Source organism: Haliotis rubra, unplaced genomic scaffold, assembly GCF_003918875.1.
Source record: "Haliotis rubra isolate DU_JTF1 unplaced genomic scaffold, ASM391887v1 Scf297, whole genome shotgun sequence".
NCBI lineage: Eukaryota > Metazoa > Mollusca > Gastropoda > Lepetellida > Haliotidae > Haliotis > Haliotis rubra.
In genome coordinates, this window is record NW_025766965.1 from 512,501 (window position 1) to 529,992 (window position 17,492).

The 17,492-nt window shown below is 40.9% G+C and overlaps 1 protein-coding gene across 1 annotated transcript in view; it reads left to right on the plus strand.

Annotated features, from left to right (window-relative positions):
- Positions 1–17,492, plus strand: part of LOC124282267 (cadherin EGF LAG seven-pass G-type receptor 1-like) — a 142,791-nt gene that overhangs the window by 90,858 nt on the left and 34,441 nt on the right. The window contains exons 11-17 of the mRNA XM_046718221.1: positions 1,211–1,418; positions 10,090–10,242; positions 10,672–10,741; positions 11,387–11,504; positions 11,997–12,046; positions 12,722–12,845; positions 13,072–13,181. Coding sequence (XP_046574177.1) covers positions 1,211–1,418; positions 10,090–10,242; positions 10,672–10,741; positions 11,387–11,504; positions 11,997–12,046; positions 12,722–12,845; positions 13,072–13,181 — 833 coding nt within the window. The remainder of the gene's footprint in view (positions 1–1,210; positions 1,419–10,089; positions 10,243–10,671; positions 10,742–11,386; positions 11,505–11,996; positions 12,047–12,721; positions 12,846–13,071; positions 13,182–17,492) is intronic.

Sequence of the window (17,492 nt, forward strand, 5' to 3'; positions counted from 1 at the left end):
ACTTTGCTAAGGATCACAAAAATTCACAACTTTACTTAAACGTAGATTTATAATTTGAAATTGTATCCGTTTGAAATTGGATAAATAATAATATGGTATCCCTCTTTAGGCCAACAGTCACTTTAATCCAAACTTATAAGCTTAGATATTTAAACCAAATTTGACCGCACATCATAGTTTTCTGTTGAATCCATGATTTGATCCTTAGCAAAGTGTAAATAGTATATCATATATCATGCCACCTGACTGTTTCTTATTACGTCTGTCATGATACCCGAATTTTTCTTAGTACGATAGTTACTTTTTAATGCCATGACACATTAACCATCTTAATAATGTGAAAGAAAGAATCGGGAATTTTTAACTTGTTTTGAAAGGTGCATATGTCATCTAAGTCAGCCAGTACCTTGTAACCTTGTCCTTAGCAGGAGACGTTAGTTGGTTGTAAGTCGTAGGAGTACGATGTTACACCAATACAGCCAGTGCGAGATTTTCGACTATCCAATACTCTCCCATACAGATCGAGAGCAAAATACCAGTGGACACAACCTCGCGGGTTATTAATGATAAACTGTCAAACGGCGCCCATACCATTTTCTGATGCTGCTCAAGCATCATTTCAACACACAAACCTCATGATGTATTCTGGAAGTTCCCAGTGGAGGTCTGACGCCCTATTTTAACTTGGCAGTCAAAAGAACACGGCACCTAAATGAGAAATGATTTGGCTCGAAGGACACACTGCCCTCTGAACAATTTACAATTTTCGTTTCATTCAGAATGAAAATTATACAGGAATTAACTTCAATATGTTACCGAACATCTATAAATGTATCTGTCTGTATATCGTTAAACTGTTCCCCTGGAGGGTTCTGGGAGAACAGATCGGCAGCGACCCAAACTTGTAATGAGAGCTGACTAACATTAGTGCGATGTTGGCAGCGACTTCACATGAAAAACGTATTCTGTAATGCATACGTCTTCACAGTGGGTGATAACGAAACGCGCTGGCTTCGTTGTGGACATAGCTAACTCCTTGATGAGAACGGCTTCCTCTTCTGGGACATCTCGTGGGGTGAGGTAGAATATAAATGACAAGTAATTTGTTCCCGAATTCATTTTTCAAAAACACAAATACTCGTAGTAATCTTTAAAACTGAAGAACCAGTTACAGTCTATGTGTAAAATTTTGTCATTTAAATTTATCTAGATACTGGCCTCAGTCGTAGACAATCTCCTCAACTCTAAAAATGAGAAAGGCTGGAACGCTACACAGCCTTCTGGTGTTGAGGGGGATAACCTTATGAAGGTCATGCATGATTTTGCTGACGTCATCTCGCGAAGTCTCGTCTTCCACGTGATCGACGGAATCAAGACATACAGGGAGGCGTTTATTCGAGTCTTCAAGAGCAATATAGGTAAGCTGTCTTGAATGTAGTTTCAAGAATGTGGGGTTTTATCATGAAATACTTGGGTTTTTTGGGGTTTTTTTATGCTTGTTTTTTTCGTTCTTAGACAGGCTGAGTTAAAAGTCTGGTAGGCAATATTTCAGCCTTGACTTCTTCCTGTGAGACGAAAATTTCTTTAAAATCTTCCATTAACTTTTTCGTAATTTTTACATGTAAATGAATGTGTATGTTTTTGTCGCTGCTTTTAGCAATACATGTATTACAGACATAGAAGGATACGGAACACCAGAACTTTGTTTCATACAGTATGCATACATAGGGAATGAATCAGACGCGACGAGCGAACACTGTAACTGCAAGCCTACCACAGCTCAGATTGCATGTTCGTGAAGGCTAGTTCATAGTTCTAATATAACTGCAAATACCAATACGCAACATGGTCATAAAATATTAACAAGGTTACAACGGGCCTGGAAAGGTTTCAAAGGATCAATGAACAGTGAATGAGACGAGGTGAGGTGATGTGAAGTGAAATGGGGTTTAAGATCGTGTTTAAGATTATTGCACTTGTGTAGCCATGTCTGTGTTTCTGTGTGTGTGCGTGTTTGTACTAGTCCGGACCTATGCTATACTTGCATAAGTAGCCGCAGTTGGATATCCCTACTCAGACACAGTATACTCTAAGCTCGACTCCGATCCGACCAGTCTTCAATGATCGGTCAGTAATTTGGGACCATGTCCTGAGCAGAATACAATAGTTGTTTGTTTGTCTTAGGGGCAGTGTACGAAATAGCCACTGGTCCGCTAGCCCATGGCTAGTAAAATTCCATTCGGGCCAGTAAATCTCCACAGTCACTGGCCCGACTGGCTAGTGAATTTTCATGGGGTCATTTTGTAAATATGTCACTCTCTCCGATTTTTAAATCATACAATATAATGACCTGATAAAAATGTTCATCATATTTGCAGCTTAATGATGAAACCCGTGGCATGCCGACAATATCTTATTCTCATCTCTTTTTGTAATCTTTTGCTTAGTTTCTTCATTCAAATTTCGGGCTAGTGAATTATTTTGTGGGCTAGTAACTTTCAGGCATAGCTATCCCGAGTGGCTGGCAAAATTTGGAAACTATTTCGCACACTGCTTAGGGGTACTATGTCACACCAATCCAGCCAGGGACGGTTGACAGCAAGAACCAACGTCATTTGAACGCGACCGGACATGGAACTTTCCACCTCCTGCTTTCATGACAGATGCTCTATCCTCTTGGTCATGGGGGCGGTTCAGGCAACATGTGACCGGTGAAGATCCGGGTTAGAATTGATCTTCAGTTAACCCATGCTTGTCCAAAGAGGCGACTAACGGGATCAGGTGGTCAGGCTCTCTGACGTGTTTGACACATATCGTCGAATCCCAAGTCCGTAGATCGATGCTCATGACATTGATCACTGGATTGATTTACAGGCCGTCGCCATATAGCTGAAATACCACTGAATGCGGCGTAAAACAACAACAACCAAACCAGACCACAGCAGGCAACATGTATTTTATATCCTAAAAATTAAAAAGTTGTTTAACAAACTATCATTAAAATCTTGACAACGTTCTCTATTTGTTACGAGGGAGGACTCCAAAGAGAAGAACAGCCAGGTGTGCGCGGAGCACGTGCACAAGTGCCGACAAAGTTATTGAATCATTTACCTGTGCTGTGCTGTCTCCATCCTTTCTCGCACACTTGGCTGTTCCTCTCTTTGCACCCCTCCCTCGTAACAAACAGTGAACGTTGTCAAGATTTTAACGATTTTGAGCCAAACGGACTATACTCTATAAAGCAAACATACATTTTTCAGTATACCATACATGTTGAAGACAGGTCTTCGAAATTACTTCATAAACTAAATGGCAAGGTTTATGACAAAGATGGCTTGTTAAGTAATGTAGGCATCCTTATTCGCATTCATTTTGCAGTTGATATAATTAGGACACAAGGAATGCATCTGGGGGCAAAATTCAAGCTGAAATGAGGTTCGTTTAAAATTCAATCAGAAATTGCTTCAATGGATTTCTAGTCAATACTCGCTAATGTACTTTTCGACCAATTGCCCGTCCATACGATGTGGACTTCCCGTAAGCACGTGACCCTACATCCCCGTGACCGGAAATCAAGGTTCTTGGTCTTAATAGTATGTAATCTAGAAATCTAAGTACTTGTTAACCTGTGTCATTTGTCCACCGAGGTGGTAAACGTCGCACACCTCCATTACCTCGGGCTTTCCTACCGCATTAATCTGACACGCAGCCATATTACTGGAATACTGTTTAAATCGCCGTTAAAACCAACTGACTCGTATTGTTCATTCTGAACGTTTTTTTCTGCAATACATATTTATTGGAAATCCCAGATCCAAAACAAATTGTTAAAACGGACAATTCGATATTCCTAGTCTTTTAAATGCCCGCGGGTGAGAGCTTTACAAACTAAGTTAAACGTTCGGAGAGATTCAGAGGTTTATTGTTGCTGAAAACTTAACAATCTTGACATCAGTGCAAGGACTTTTTAGATAACCTTTCTCAATGAAGGTAAAACCACATGCACGCATAAAAAACATACTTGAAATTGAAATTCTAATGACCTCACCAAATTGCATGTTCATTTCAAGAGCGCTTGCAGCAAATTCTTTCGCCTGAAATATCTAAAATCAATTCCGCCAAAAACCAATATGTTGACATAAAGGAATCGCTGGCACCAATCTAAGGGTTGTGGTCCACTCCTTCTTTTCGCACGGTGGAATCCAAACACTAACACGTTTGGATATTTTTCGAGGCAGGCACGACTTCTTTTCAAATTACCAGGATTTGTCTGTTTTCTGCGCATCAGGGTGCCAAAATAAGCTGTTTAGATAGCACAAGAGAAAGAAATCCCATTAATGACAGAAAAAGGACAGCTCTCAGCAAGGACACAGAGCAGCTGGAATCGTAATGGCCGCCAGATAGCAACCGAGGTTTTGTGCAACAGCTACATATGATGTGGCGTCACTGTCTAGGTTTTATAATCCAATACATTCTGTTAAGCTTTGTATACCAAACCAAATAGAGGTGATAAATGGCTAGCATAAGGCACGAGCACATTTAAAGCAATTTCAGAAATACATTATGATTATTCTTTTAATCAGAATGGACGGGGATTAACACATTATTTATGTGTTCACATAAAAATTCTTGTTCCAGTACGCCAAGACACAGGAAGCAAAGGACACAGATTAAATTTGGTCAGGGTTGATTTGAACTTAATTTGATTAATTACCTGTAAAACGTGTATGATAATTGATGATGATGTCAATAGTATGTTTTATCGCATTAAATTCCATACACTATTTGTATGTTGACAGCGCTGCAAAGGAAAACTGATATACACAAATTGAAAGACAGATTCAAATTTAGACAAAGGTATAATTGCATTGTAGACTGAAGTATTTTCTGAACAGAAAGGTCTTCAAATGGTTATTGAAAGAGTTCTGAGCAGTGTCTCACCTTTAATGGCAAATTATTCCGAAGCACTGCAGGTGTGTACGCATACGCTCTTTGGCCACACTTCAGTTTATGCTTCGGGTCAGATGAGCAGATGATGTCAGTAGTTCGTAAGGCTCAAGATGGTGAGTGGTTTGTCAGTTGATCCAACTGATATTCTGGAGCGATAACACTATTATGCCATGCGTAAGACTTTGCAGTCTATTCCACAAACTTACAGACAAGGATGTGTTGCCAATAAGCGTTAATTGAAACACGACATTCCTTGCATACTTTCTGACTTTGTGGAAGACTGATTAATTAAACCCCAAAATATCAATATGAAAACATAATAACCGTGAGTCGATATTGTTATCATAAATATGTAAAGTAGCAATCGGTATGCGTGGCGAGATTTGATAAATAAAGTACCATAAATTTGGTCATAGATTTAAGAAGATCACATACAAATGTTTCGTACTAACAAAGCTGATGCCATACCAAATGTTTGCAAATATTCGCGACCTCAGCGTTTCTGAGCGCTGACTAAGCCTAGGCGACCTAGGTAGCCCATTCCACACACGCCATTGCTTTGCGGGAATGGGTAATCCAGTATAATTTCCTCCTGCTCGAACCTCTGCGCCCACCGATTATGATCTCTATGTCTTTTTATCACGAGACGTCAACTTTGTGAACTTTTTGAGAGATCTGAAAGAAAATCATTGAAACTAGGTCCCGTTTTTCCTTATTTCAAAGGAAGTCAAAACGTAAGGTTTTCCAAGCAATCTTGTGTCTTGTACATTTACGGTTCGTTAACTAGCTGTATCGATTTTGTCCAACTGATTTCTGGATTCCGATGTACCCATCGCTGGACAATAACACGCTGCACGTGCCTTCTCCCGCGTTATTTTGTCTGGCCGGAAGTACTGGTGATCGGCCATCATGGTGATCTCAAGGGGATGGTCCTATAATTGATCGTAAACTTACACTGGCCAGACTGGAGTCCGTAATTCTATTAAAGACGTGAAGCAAAAGTATATCTGAAGCTATAGGGTCAGGATTGCTCTCGTAAAAACGTCAGTTGGTGGAAAACAGTTGCTAATTCTGGACTGAAGCTGATCGGAGAGGCACACTGTCGAAGAAGCAGGGATATATCAGAACGTTATCTCCATTGATATCCTTTGTTTCTCAAGGTCCCCGGATGTGGACAGAAAACTTTTCTAATAAAGCTAACGGGAAGTTTAGGCTGTAGAAGATTCTGAACACGAGAATTGGTCTCAATGTCTTCGTCAGTATTCATTGTTGTATCAAAAGACCATGAAATTGTCTCCTGATTGTAGAAACCAATTTAGCATTCTAATCCCGTTTGTGTACTGAATGTACATCACGTTTGTTAGAAGCTCAGTCTAGTTTTAGTATTTGTTCTTTATTATATAGGATTGGTGTTTGGAGTACGGATACATGACATATGGCAGGGTTATGTATTGTTTTCAAATTGGTATATGCTGGCAGTGTCACTTAAAGTGAGTGAGTTTAGTTTTACGCCGCTTTTAGCAATATCACGGCGGGGGGCATCAGAAATGGCCTCCATATATTGTGCCCATGTGGAGAATCGAACCCGGGTTTTCGGCGTGACGAGCGAAAGCTTTTACCTCTAGCCTACCACACCAACCCGTGCCCCTTAAACGAGTGACCCCAACACGTGCACGCACGTCAATTTTGTGTCGGTGAGTTGTGTACAAGCAACGCCATCTTGAACAGTATTTCAGTTATATATATTAGCCTATTGTGTGATGCGAGCCAAAGGCTTACCACTTTTATGAAACCTAAAACCAAGGAACATAATTAAAACGAATCAGGAATTCAAGCCCCTGATCATAGGTTTCTGGTACAACTAAGGCCCGCAACTCTGTACAACTCTGTACTGCGACGGCTGGGTCACCCTAACCCATCATTGCAGCCCAAGACACAGATTACCCGTCGGGTTACGGTGACTTGGGTTCAGTTAGGTCACTGATCAGGATATGATTTATTGCACCGTGGTGGAACTGTCGTTTATTTCAATTACTGTCTCACCCACACAGGGCTTTTTGAAAGGAATAGTTTCAGCGCCGTGTTTAACGTCTGTTAATATCCGAATACACCGTATATGGGGAGCTTCTTCCGCTTGATGATACCGTTATGTATGTTTCTATCAAGGTAGCTGTATCGCTAACAGTTTTGTATGCGTTGATCGACCAATCCATTTCAGTCTATTAGAGGCAGTAGCGTCAGATTCTGTCAAAAGCAAACTTGATTAATCCGTAAATTGTGAACACCAGACGGTAGAAATGGGTTGTTTTATCATGAAGAGCTTTCTGAACTTAGGATTCCGGAATCATTTTAAAGAAATTGGGAGATATACTGTCGTCCATGGTCTTTAAGTGAATATATCAAGGGACGTAACTCTTGTAAGCATTTTTCTTCAAGACTTATAACCTCAATGAAAACGGGTGTGGTCAGCTCCACTGTGGACTGACCTCCTCCCTGGTCAACTGGTTAGACATGATAAACAAGGACTGGACGGCTACGGTGCAGTAAGCTTTGACTGTGTGGGGTATCCGTATGAAACCGCTGCAGGATATCGCAGTTGGCTAGCACTATAGGAGGAGTGGTATCTCTGTATAACAATCTCTATATGAGTACAATAATCTCGTCTGTTTCACCTAACCTCATCTTACTGTCTGTTTAATAATTATCCCCTATACCTAATATCTTCAGCAACCACTGCCCATTCCAACTTTTGATCAAGTCAAAACATTGATTGCACAACAGTCTCGTTTCCTGCTGACTGGGTTCCGTCCTATTGCGCAACTTAGTACAATAACCAGTCCAGAATTTTGAGACAAACTCATTCAACTGGATATATACTGAACATCATTGAAAACGCACCACTTATAAAAGTTCAGATTATTAAAAGCACGTGTAAGGAATTGATATTTTTTGAGTGGATAATAACAGATGGATGACTGAAAAAAAACAACAACACAGAAAAGACGCTTATTCATTGAAATGTTCCACAGTCAGAAAGGATCAAACACACGTGGGGTCAAACCGAAAAGTCAATACCGCGTGTGACCGCCATTTGCATTGACACATGCAGTTTAACGTCTCCCCATTGAGTCAATAAGCGTCCGAATAGAGTTCTTGAGGATGGCATTCCACTTCTGCAGTAGTGCAGCCTCAAGTTCCTGGATGTTTCGCATCTGTTGTCGCCGCGAAAGACTTTGACCAATTTCGTCCAACAAGTGCTCCATGGGGGATACATTTGGCGACTATGCTGGCCAATGAATAACCTGGATGTGTTGCTGGGCCAGATACTGCATGGAAAGTCTTGTTGTGCGTGCCCGTGCGTTGTCCTGTTGAAAAGTATGGACATCTTGGTGGTGATTGAAGACAGATACGATGTGATTCTGAAGAATCTGCTCACGGTAATAAAGGGCATTAACTCTCCCTTGACAGACATGAAGGCAGTCCTGTAATTGATATTTATTCCACCCCAGACCATGACACTCCCACCACCCAAAGGTCTGTCTGAACCACACACTCATCAGCATAACGTTCACCACGTCTACGCCAAACACGTAATCGGCCGTCAGCATTACGTAGATCAAGACGTGACTCGTCAGTGACTACCACACCATGCCATTTGTTGTAACCTTTACTGAAAATGCCTGCTAGCCCATTGTATACGCTCATTACGGTGTCTGTCAGTCAGAATTGGTCCAACGTAAGGACGTCGAGCTTGGAGCCCTGTAGCGTGTAGACGGCGTCGCATGGAGTCAGCGCTGATGACCCCCACGCCAACCTTGAACTAGTGCAGCAGTCCTGGCAGTCGGCAATATTCAATCACTGATATGGACATGGTCAATATTGCGATCCTGATGGAGCGTCGTAACACGTTATTGCCAAGGTCATTGAAGGTCACGGGTGCTGCCTGTCTACTGATGTCGTCTATGAAGCCTAACGATGGTGGAGTGGCCAAGTCCAAGTTGTCGAGCAATATCCCTGCTGCTAGTGCCAACCTGAATCATGCCTAGTGCACGTTCTCTTTCGTGAGGTGTTAACCTCGGCATCTCTGTCCTCGTTTCACAATCGTTAGTGAAGCAATGAGAATCGGTTTTCATACACCTGCTTTTAATGTCACAGTCAGTATGATTTCAGAATGAAATGCGCGCTTTTTTCATGGCGTGGCTGCACGTTGATGCATTTTGGAATTAAGAGTCATTATGTGGACAGGAATTTGTTTCTAAAGCATTCATTGATCATTGTCATGCTGAAATCCATCTTGATGAAAATATGGACAATTTTAGACTGGTGCGTTTTCAATGATGTTCAGTATATAAATATTAATTAGTGTTACTTGATACATCCTATCACTTGTATATTGCAACACTACGCTCCTTCTAATCCTTGCAAACACGTTGTGCAGCGTGCTCTGTCGTACAGCGTGCTCTGACAAACGGAAATCTGGGAATCGTGGAAATGTCAAAACGAGGCTCGGCCGCTAGAAAAGTTTGGCGGTCTGGTACGGACTTGATTTTATATTAATCGCACTGTACGTTACGAAAATACACTTAATAAGCCCAAAGAACACATACCAGGTGTAACCAGATGAATTGCGAATCATTGTACGACCTCTTCAAACAGAGGCAGTCTGTGACGTCTTAATTAACGACATGCTGTCTAAACCCCGTCATAAAATATAGAAATACGAGTGTTTTAAACTTTAAAATTGAAATCATTTTGTAAATACCATTTTCTTATGAAACAAGGAAGTGGAATTGTTTGTAGTGTCTCTTTTCACTTTCACACGAGAAATTCGGATCGGCTGAAAGTAGGTCATTGTCTGAATTGGTTAATGAGACTCATGTTTCGGTTTGGGCGCCTAATCGCTGCAAATGTAGATCACAGGAGCCGCACTCTTATTATCTATATCACTGTGTTCACAGCTGACCACCTGATTGACATCATACAGACACAAAAGACTACATACAATATCCATGCGCATAGTGTATTAGTAACCAAGTCATACTTTATTACGGCAAATAACCTATTGTCTCCAGCTTCTATATTTTAAAACAGCTAACTGATAGGACCGTGTATTAACATCCAGTGCCTTCCCTATTGCAGAGTTTAAGATCGAGACACACTGGATCGAGAAGTTTAACGGTATCCTCTTTCCTGATTCGTACGACTTCAAGAGCGACACTCTCAAGTTTGAAGACGGCTCAGTGAGGATCCAAGGAGACGCCTTTCTTACCCAGAATGCATCGCAGCTTCCAGGTAAGGGAGATAATCCAATTTATGTGCCAAGAAAAATGTATATAATTACCGAATTCGAAATCAACAATAACTAGAAGCACTTGTAAATCTAAAACGTTCTTCGAAGAAGTGTTCAATTTGAAAGAAATATTGTTATTCGAGGACGACCTCGACTGCTGTTGTGGTCATTTCAGTTATGCTTCATGGTGGAACACAAATTTATATGATATATTATATTTAATAAAGATGTCAATGTGTTTTACTAAGATTAAATCATGTGACACGAGATTAGATTGGAAATTTCCGAGGCGTCTTATATCGATCTATTTTCCCCATGTTTTGTAAAGCTGAATGGGCAGTAGTACCAATATCACCCGCTTTCATTACAGTGATATAAGTCTTAAAGAGAAGACATGAAATTACGAACTTCTAATACTCACCTTGTTTCAGTGTTCATCGGTATATCAGCGTTTAGATATCCAACGCTTGCACGGGTTCTTCCAGGTCAAGCGGTCAAAAGGTCAGAAAATCAAATTCAGCTGTTCTGTATGAGTCCAAAAAACTTACACACCAGTAGGAAACCAACAGATTAAAACATGAACCCCAATTATTGTTTCTTGATAGTACTATTAAAATATGCATATTGGATTGTATATGAGTGGCGCGAATAACCCCAGCGTTTAAGACGCCACAATTCTTTCAACAGAGTTGTGTCCCTTGGGCGTTCCCTGAACTGGTGATCATGGGTTTGAATTCTATTTGGTGTGCCTGCACCGTACACGTGTTCGTAGGTTTTAAGGGGCGGTGGGGTAGCCTAGTGGTTACGGCGTTCGCTCGTCACGCTGAAGACCCGGGTTCGATTCCCCACATGGGTACAATGTGTGAAACCCATTTCTGTTGTCCCCCGCCGTGATGTTGCGAACGCCTTTACCTATTGCTAAAAGCGGCGTAAAACCCAGCTCACTCACTCACTTACTCACTCACTCGTAGGTTTTACCAGAGTGGTAACAAACTAAGACCTTGACTACGGGATTCAGCCTCCAACCAGATGACACGTCGTGAAAGAACTGACATGCCGTTAAAAACGGCATTAAACAGTTTCTATACCAAGAGTCGTGTTACAAGGGACTTTCCTTTACATTTGTTGCGTTCTTGTACTCTGCAGCCGGCGCAAGGACGACTGGGTGAACACTCCTATCGTTGCGTTGTTCACACATATGGGGGATCTCTCGCTGTCACAGAACCTCACATCACCCATCATCATTGATCTTCCATTTCTAGACGTGAGTTCCCTCCCTTGTGTTGTTACCAGCTAGACATGAGTTACCTCCCATGGATTGCAAAGGTTTGCCGTAATACTTACGAAAGTGACAACTGTAGAATCGATAAATAATGATTATGAACGAAGATGCAGTCTAAATACAATCAAACATCGTTGTGTCGAAGTTGAAGGGACATACGTAAATACTTCGAGTTGTACGTGGTTCGACACAACCGCAAGATGACATAGGAAGGAATGCGCAGGACAAGGCTTTTACTTCGACTCAACTGTGAGTTCGTCACAACGGTGTTTAACTGCCAGTCTGTCATGTAATATATACTGGACAAAAATAGTTAGGGATATATGTAAATTTTGAAATTATGAATAATGATCTATTTATTCATTGACACTCTGATAAAATATCCATCATAAAAATACCAATATCCCTAACTTATTTTGTCCAGTATATTTTATTGAAGACTATATGCATATAAGATGCCATTCTACATTACAGACATTCAATATATCCAATCCCGACTGTGTAAGGTTGAACCATCGAAATAGGTAAGACCTAACTTTCAACAATTTCTTTCATCTTCGTATTTGAAGAAAACCAGCAAAGAGCTATCTAATTAAGGGGCATGCACACACGTAGATAGCAGCACAATTTAGAGTCTAGACACACCCGCCATGAAGTTTGTATCGTAACGATAAGAATCACACCCATTTTATTCTCTGTTTGATTCCGTTGAACACAGAGCGGAGTTGATATCAGTCGGGTGAGAAATTTATAGGAATTGTGTCAATGTAAAACGATTTGTCCCTTTCTTTATAAAGTGTATATATTTTCTGTAGTTTAGTAGCTATCTATGTTTGCTTTGGTTGGTCTGGTATTGGTAGGTCCCCGATAGTGCTGAGCACTGCATCATCTGTAAATGTACATTATCGCTAGTTTGCAGTAGGGGGTTATTTAGTTTCTTAAATCATGTGGTTTGAACTTCACTATAAAAACATCTCCAAATACGTGAGAATTCAACAAATTCTATTCTGTTGCCCGCAATTGTCTTTGACGTTATAAAAATCAAGTTAGGTTGAATTTCGTGCGAAAGCTCAAACTGCTTGCACTGTTTTTAGAACTGAATGTTTTATCTGAACGATTTTATTGTAGACCTGTTCAACTGGTTCATTTGTGAACTGTATTGTCCTTTTATCAATGTGTCATGACATCACATTCTGCAGAACCCGGAAATGGACATGGACGAGAAGTAACTGCGAGGTTCTCGAATACAGACCGCAATCAGTCATGTGCGCATGCTCAGTGCCTGGCGTGTTTGCCGTCACCACTGACATGTTCAATGAAAATGTGAGTGATATTCTAGACATAGCGGGTATCAGTAACCTGTCCCGAATAGTTTTCCTCCAGCTTTAACAACACTAGTAGAACATATAAACAGTCTTGCCATATATATTTACATAAATCCTATTTTAATCAGATTAATAATACTGCATGTGCAGGAGAGCAGTGACAACAACTATATATAAATGACATTTGTATATTTTACGAGTGCTTCATTCTGTTTTTACTTTAGTGGGACAAGGGAGATAAGCGCCCAGAGCTGATGAACTTCGCGTCCTATATTGGATGCACAGTATCTGCCACCCTGTGTCTACTCTCCGTCCTTATACACGTATATGTCAAGTAAGTGTGTTCTTTGTCAAACACAAGTTAGTGACGCATAGTTAGTCGAAGTCCGTCTGTGAATGCAAGTTATCCCGAGTTAGAAACAAAGCCACGAACCCATATAAGACGGATTATACCAGGATAATGTCATATCCTTTGTGCCAGTGAGTGAGTGAGTTTGCTTTTTCTCCGCCTTTAGCAATATTCCAGCAACATCGCGGCGAGGGACGCCAGGAATGGGCTTCACACATTGTACCCATGTGGGGAATCGAACCCGGGTCTTCAGCGTGACGAGCGAACGCTTTAACCGCTAGGCGACCCATCACCCCTCCTTTGTACCAAGTGTTGAGATAATGTATTTCGAAATATATGTAACACATATTTGTTGTCATGTTGATTTCATTTCACTTGATTCATAAAGCGTGTAGGTGTATTAAGTTACTGCTGTTCTTTTGTTGTTATCTAAAATATACGCTAAGGGGAACTGAGGGTTACAATAGGAGGCAAGAGGTGAGGTGAAATGGGGTTTAACATCGCACTTAAGAATATTTCGCTCATATGACGACGCGCATGCGTGGGTATGTGCGGCTGCTTGTACTAGCCCAGACTTAAAGGTCACATGCAACGTAAAACACAACTTTGCAGATTCTGATACCTTTCGGTATGGACTTACCGAAACAAATCGTCAAAATTGCAAATTCAACTTATAAAGTTGAAAAGTAACGCGATGAAAAAAAACCCGCGCGAAATCGGAGTTCAAACGTTTCACTAATTTTCAGCTATTTTTCTAATGTTTTGTTGATATCTCACAGGCGCGAGCTTTTTTATATGTTATGACAGTAAATTAACTGTTTATATAATTTCATTTGTCTATTTCACCACACGTTCTTCTTACCGAGTCACTTTCTCAGTTCGATACTTAAAAGCAATGTCATTATTTAGCGTTGACAGAATTTCTAACTGTGATATAGATATGTCGTTGTCACAGACAAAACTCAATGTCTTGTTTTATTGACACCTGTGTGTCTGCCTGCCCGTCTGCTAATGACAATATTCAATACACAGCTGCTATCACTGACCACATGCAATTTGAACTTAACACCAATCAGGCTATACACCATAAACAAAATGCATTGATTTATGGCCCGAGTTCGGTCTCTGTCACATTATGTAATTACACAGACAGGCAGGTGTGATACTTGAACACATGATGTCTGTTGATTGCAAAATGTTATACACAAAAAATGAGCATGTATTTACAAAACCCAACATCTCTATATATACACACACAATGAGCCGTGAGGGCATCTGCAAATGAACCAGCCGTTACACTTGAGTGCACACCCACCCGCTCTGACTGGGTTCGGTATCCAGGCTGCTTCGTTTCTTGGGAAGTAAACCCAAGTACACAATATTGCACTTTTGATTTGCGATTGTACGCTTATAATTTTGTTTATATGTTTTTTCATAACCAGCAATGTATATTATATGTCATAAATAAGAGATAATTGTGTTTTAATTATGTTTGAATTTTTGGTTGCATGTGACCTTTAAGTTGGTTTTATAGTGAGATACCATGCCGCAGTTAAACATGAATACCCCACTCAGACACATTATACTGACTCCGAGCCGACCAGTCCATGTTGTACCCATTAATGCCGAGCGCCAAGCAGGGTTCAACAAGTACCATATGTTAACGTCTTTTGGTATGACGCGGCCGGGAATCGAACCGCGACCTTCTGCTCTCCGGGCGGACACTCTAACCACTACACCACGGAGGCGGCTGTATGAGGGAAGAGGCCCTTGCGGATTTGATGAGGCGACGGAAGTTCTCAGCTTTAGCTTCGTGTTCTGTTTAGAGGGTATTCTAGCACGACATTGTGTGATACTCGATTCTGATTGGCTGAGAGCTCATCAAAACCGTACTTAAATGACAGTTTAAGGACCGTTAATTAAAGTGACCGATTCACCGCGTATGAATACAACGAACTCGTTGACACTATTGTTTGTAAACAAACATGTGGGACATTGGCAATTTCTATCAAGGCAGCATCTTTGGTGTTTTTGAAGTAAAATCCCAGTGAAGAAACTACGAAGCTGGAAAATCCGTCAGCAGCGCAAAAGCGGCAGTATATTCAAAGCGGGTCCAGATGTACGTGTGTTGACGTCGACAACACACGTCGGCCCACACGTCCACACCTGACCGCTTCCGTCCCGGCCGTAATGCCCAGTCCTTCCACTTCCACTGTCCATGTATCCCACATAAAACGTGGCATGTCAGGTCTTTTCCAACCTGGGAATAGTAGGGTGGTTATCAACAATTATTTCCGTGAATAAAGTTAGCGGCGACTAAACTTATTGAGTTCACGGCTTGCCTTTGGGCGAGTCGATTGTCATACAGTAGGGGAGATCAATAATTCTCTTGAGAAAAATCAAATTGTACTTGCTCACAGTATAAACTGTATTTTATTTTATTTATGTATGCTACTTGTTACAAATACAAGCATACTGGTTCCTGAAATATAGCATTTATGTTGTTGAAAATGTCTTATTCTGTTCATTACTCAACCTGTCCCTCAACGGGACTATTCCAAGCGATTTCCAGGAAAAAGGCCCCTTTGCGCTTGTGTTCTTGCGCGCCAAACAGTTCGGTTTGAAAACGCTAATCAGTCGTGCTAGAATGAAGATAAAGCTACTCAGTTTGCAATTTTGCGGTCCTTTATCGTTGATTTAAGACCGCTAAATGTTTAATTTAAAACCTCACGCTAACGCGTTCGGTTTTTGAATTACATTTAGCGGTCTTAAATCAACGATAAAGGACCGCAAAATTGAAAACAGAGTAACTTTATCTTCTATTTCTGGATTCATCAGTGTGGATCTCGGGCCGCAGATAAAATCATACTGTTACACAAATTCCACTTATATATTATAAATAATGCCACAGGAAAACATATCCTTTTAATGTTTAATGATTTATAATTTAATTTAAATTGATTAGTTTATAAATAATGTTCAAATAGCACCCTTTTCTCGATGCTTTTCATATTGGGATTTAGGAGTGAGCAATGAGACTAAAAGCGAGAAGTGAGACTCGTGATTCAGTAGGACGGGGGCTGGTTCCAGGGGGAAAAGGACCAGGGCGGAGAATGAGTATCGATTGTACATTATACTTGAACCAATAACCTGACATGGCTACTGGTGACCTGGCGGTGCTCGCACTGCTGACCACCTGTCTTACTGTCTCCGGCCTTGTTTTACTTGACTTGACGCTTTTCAGTGAAGATCCGGGCTAGTAATGGTCTTGAGCACTCCATGATTCTCGTAAGGGGATTGGGTGGTATGGCGCGCTAACTTGGAAGATGCATGCGAATTGCGTGGGTCGATGCTCATAATATCATCACTGGATTGTCATAACTCGTAACTCGTCATAACTCGAATATTTACAGACCTCCGTCATAAATTTGGAAAATTGCTGAGCGCTTAAACAACAAACAAACCTTTAAATCAATACCTTGTTGAACATACCTCTCCGAACATGTCGTTTAATATAAACTGTTTTCTGTAAGCTGCAGAATGGGTCGTGAAGGGGATGTTTTGTAAAGGGGATGAATAAGCACCCACTTAGTGGTTGGAGTTAGCGCTATGTAAATTTTCAGTATTATCATTTATTATTATTATGTCATATCCGTTCCTTGATAAAAAAAAAGTGTTACCGTTTTTCCTTCTGTAGAGACATCTAGGCCTCGTTCCAGAAGGGGTTTTAACGCTTGTTAATCATATATAACATATGTTATGTTAGATCCTAACGCGTGTCATAATTCCCTTTCCTTAACATAAAATCTTATATCACATTGTGAAACGGGGCGCAGGTACCTTAATACACGCCAGGTCTTGCAAAACGTTGCGTCTGCATGGGCCTTTTGTGTGTTGAAAAGAGCGCGTGGCCTGTGTAAAACTTTTCTCTGAAATTTCAAGAGTTTGACACAAAAGGGAAGAAGATAAAACTGCGGTTGAGATGATATATTGTCCCTTCATGTGGTTAAACTCTTTGCGAAGAGACACATCTTTCATTGTAATTACGTCGGGGGTTTACCATGTGAAGGTCGGAATACCAGACTGTCAAAGACCTTTACAGAAATATCCACGGTAAGGAATTATCCGAAGTAAGTAAAGATCGCAAACGTCACGCCACCTTCAATTTGTGGGAATTATACCTACCTTGCACAGTACCAATCATCCTGTCTGGACAACCCATTATAAGGGCGGTGCCAAACTCAGACAAATTAGAAGGCTCTCCAACATCTGCACTTGATCATGCTCACACACTGC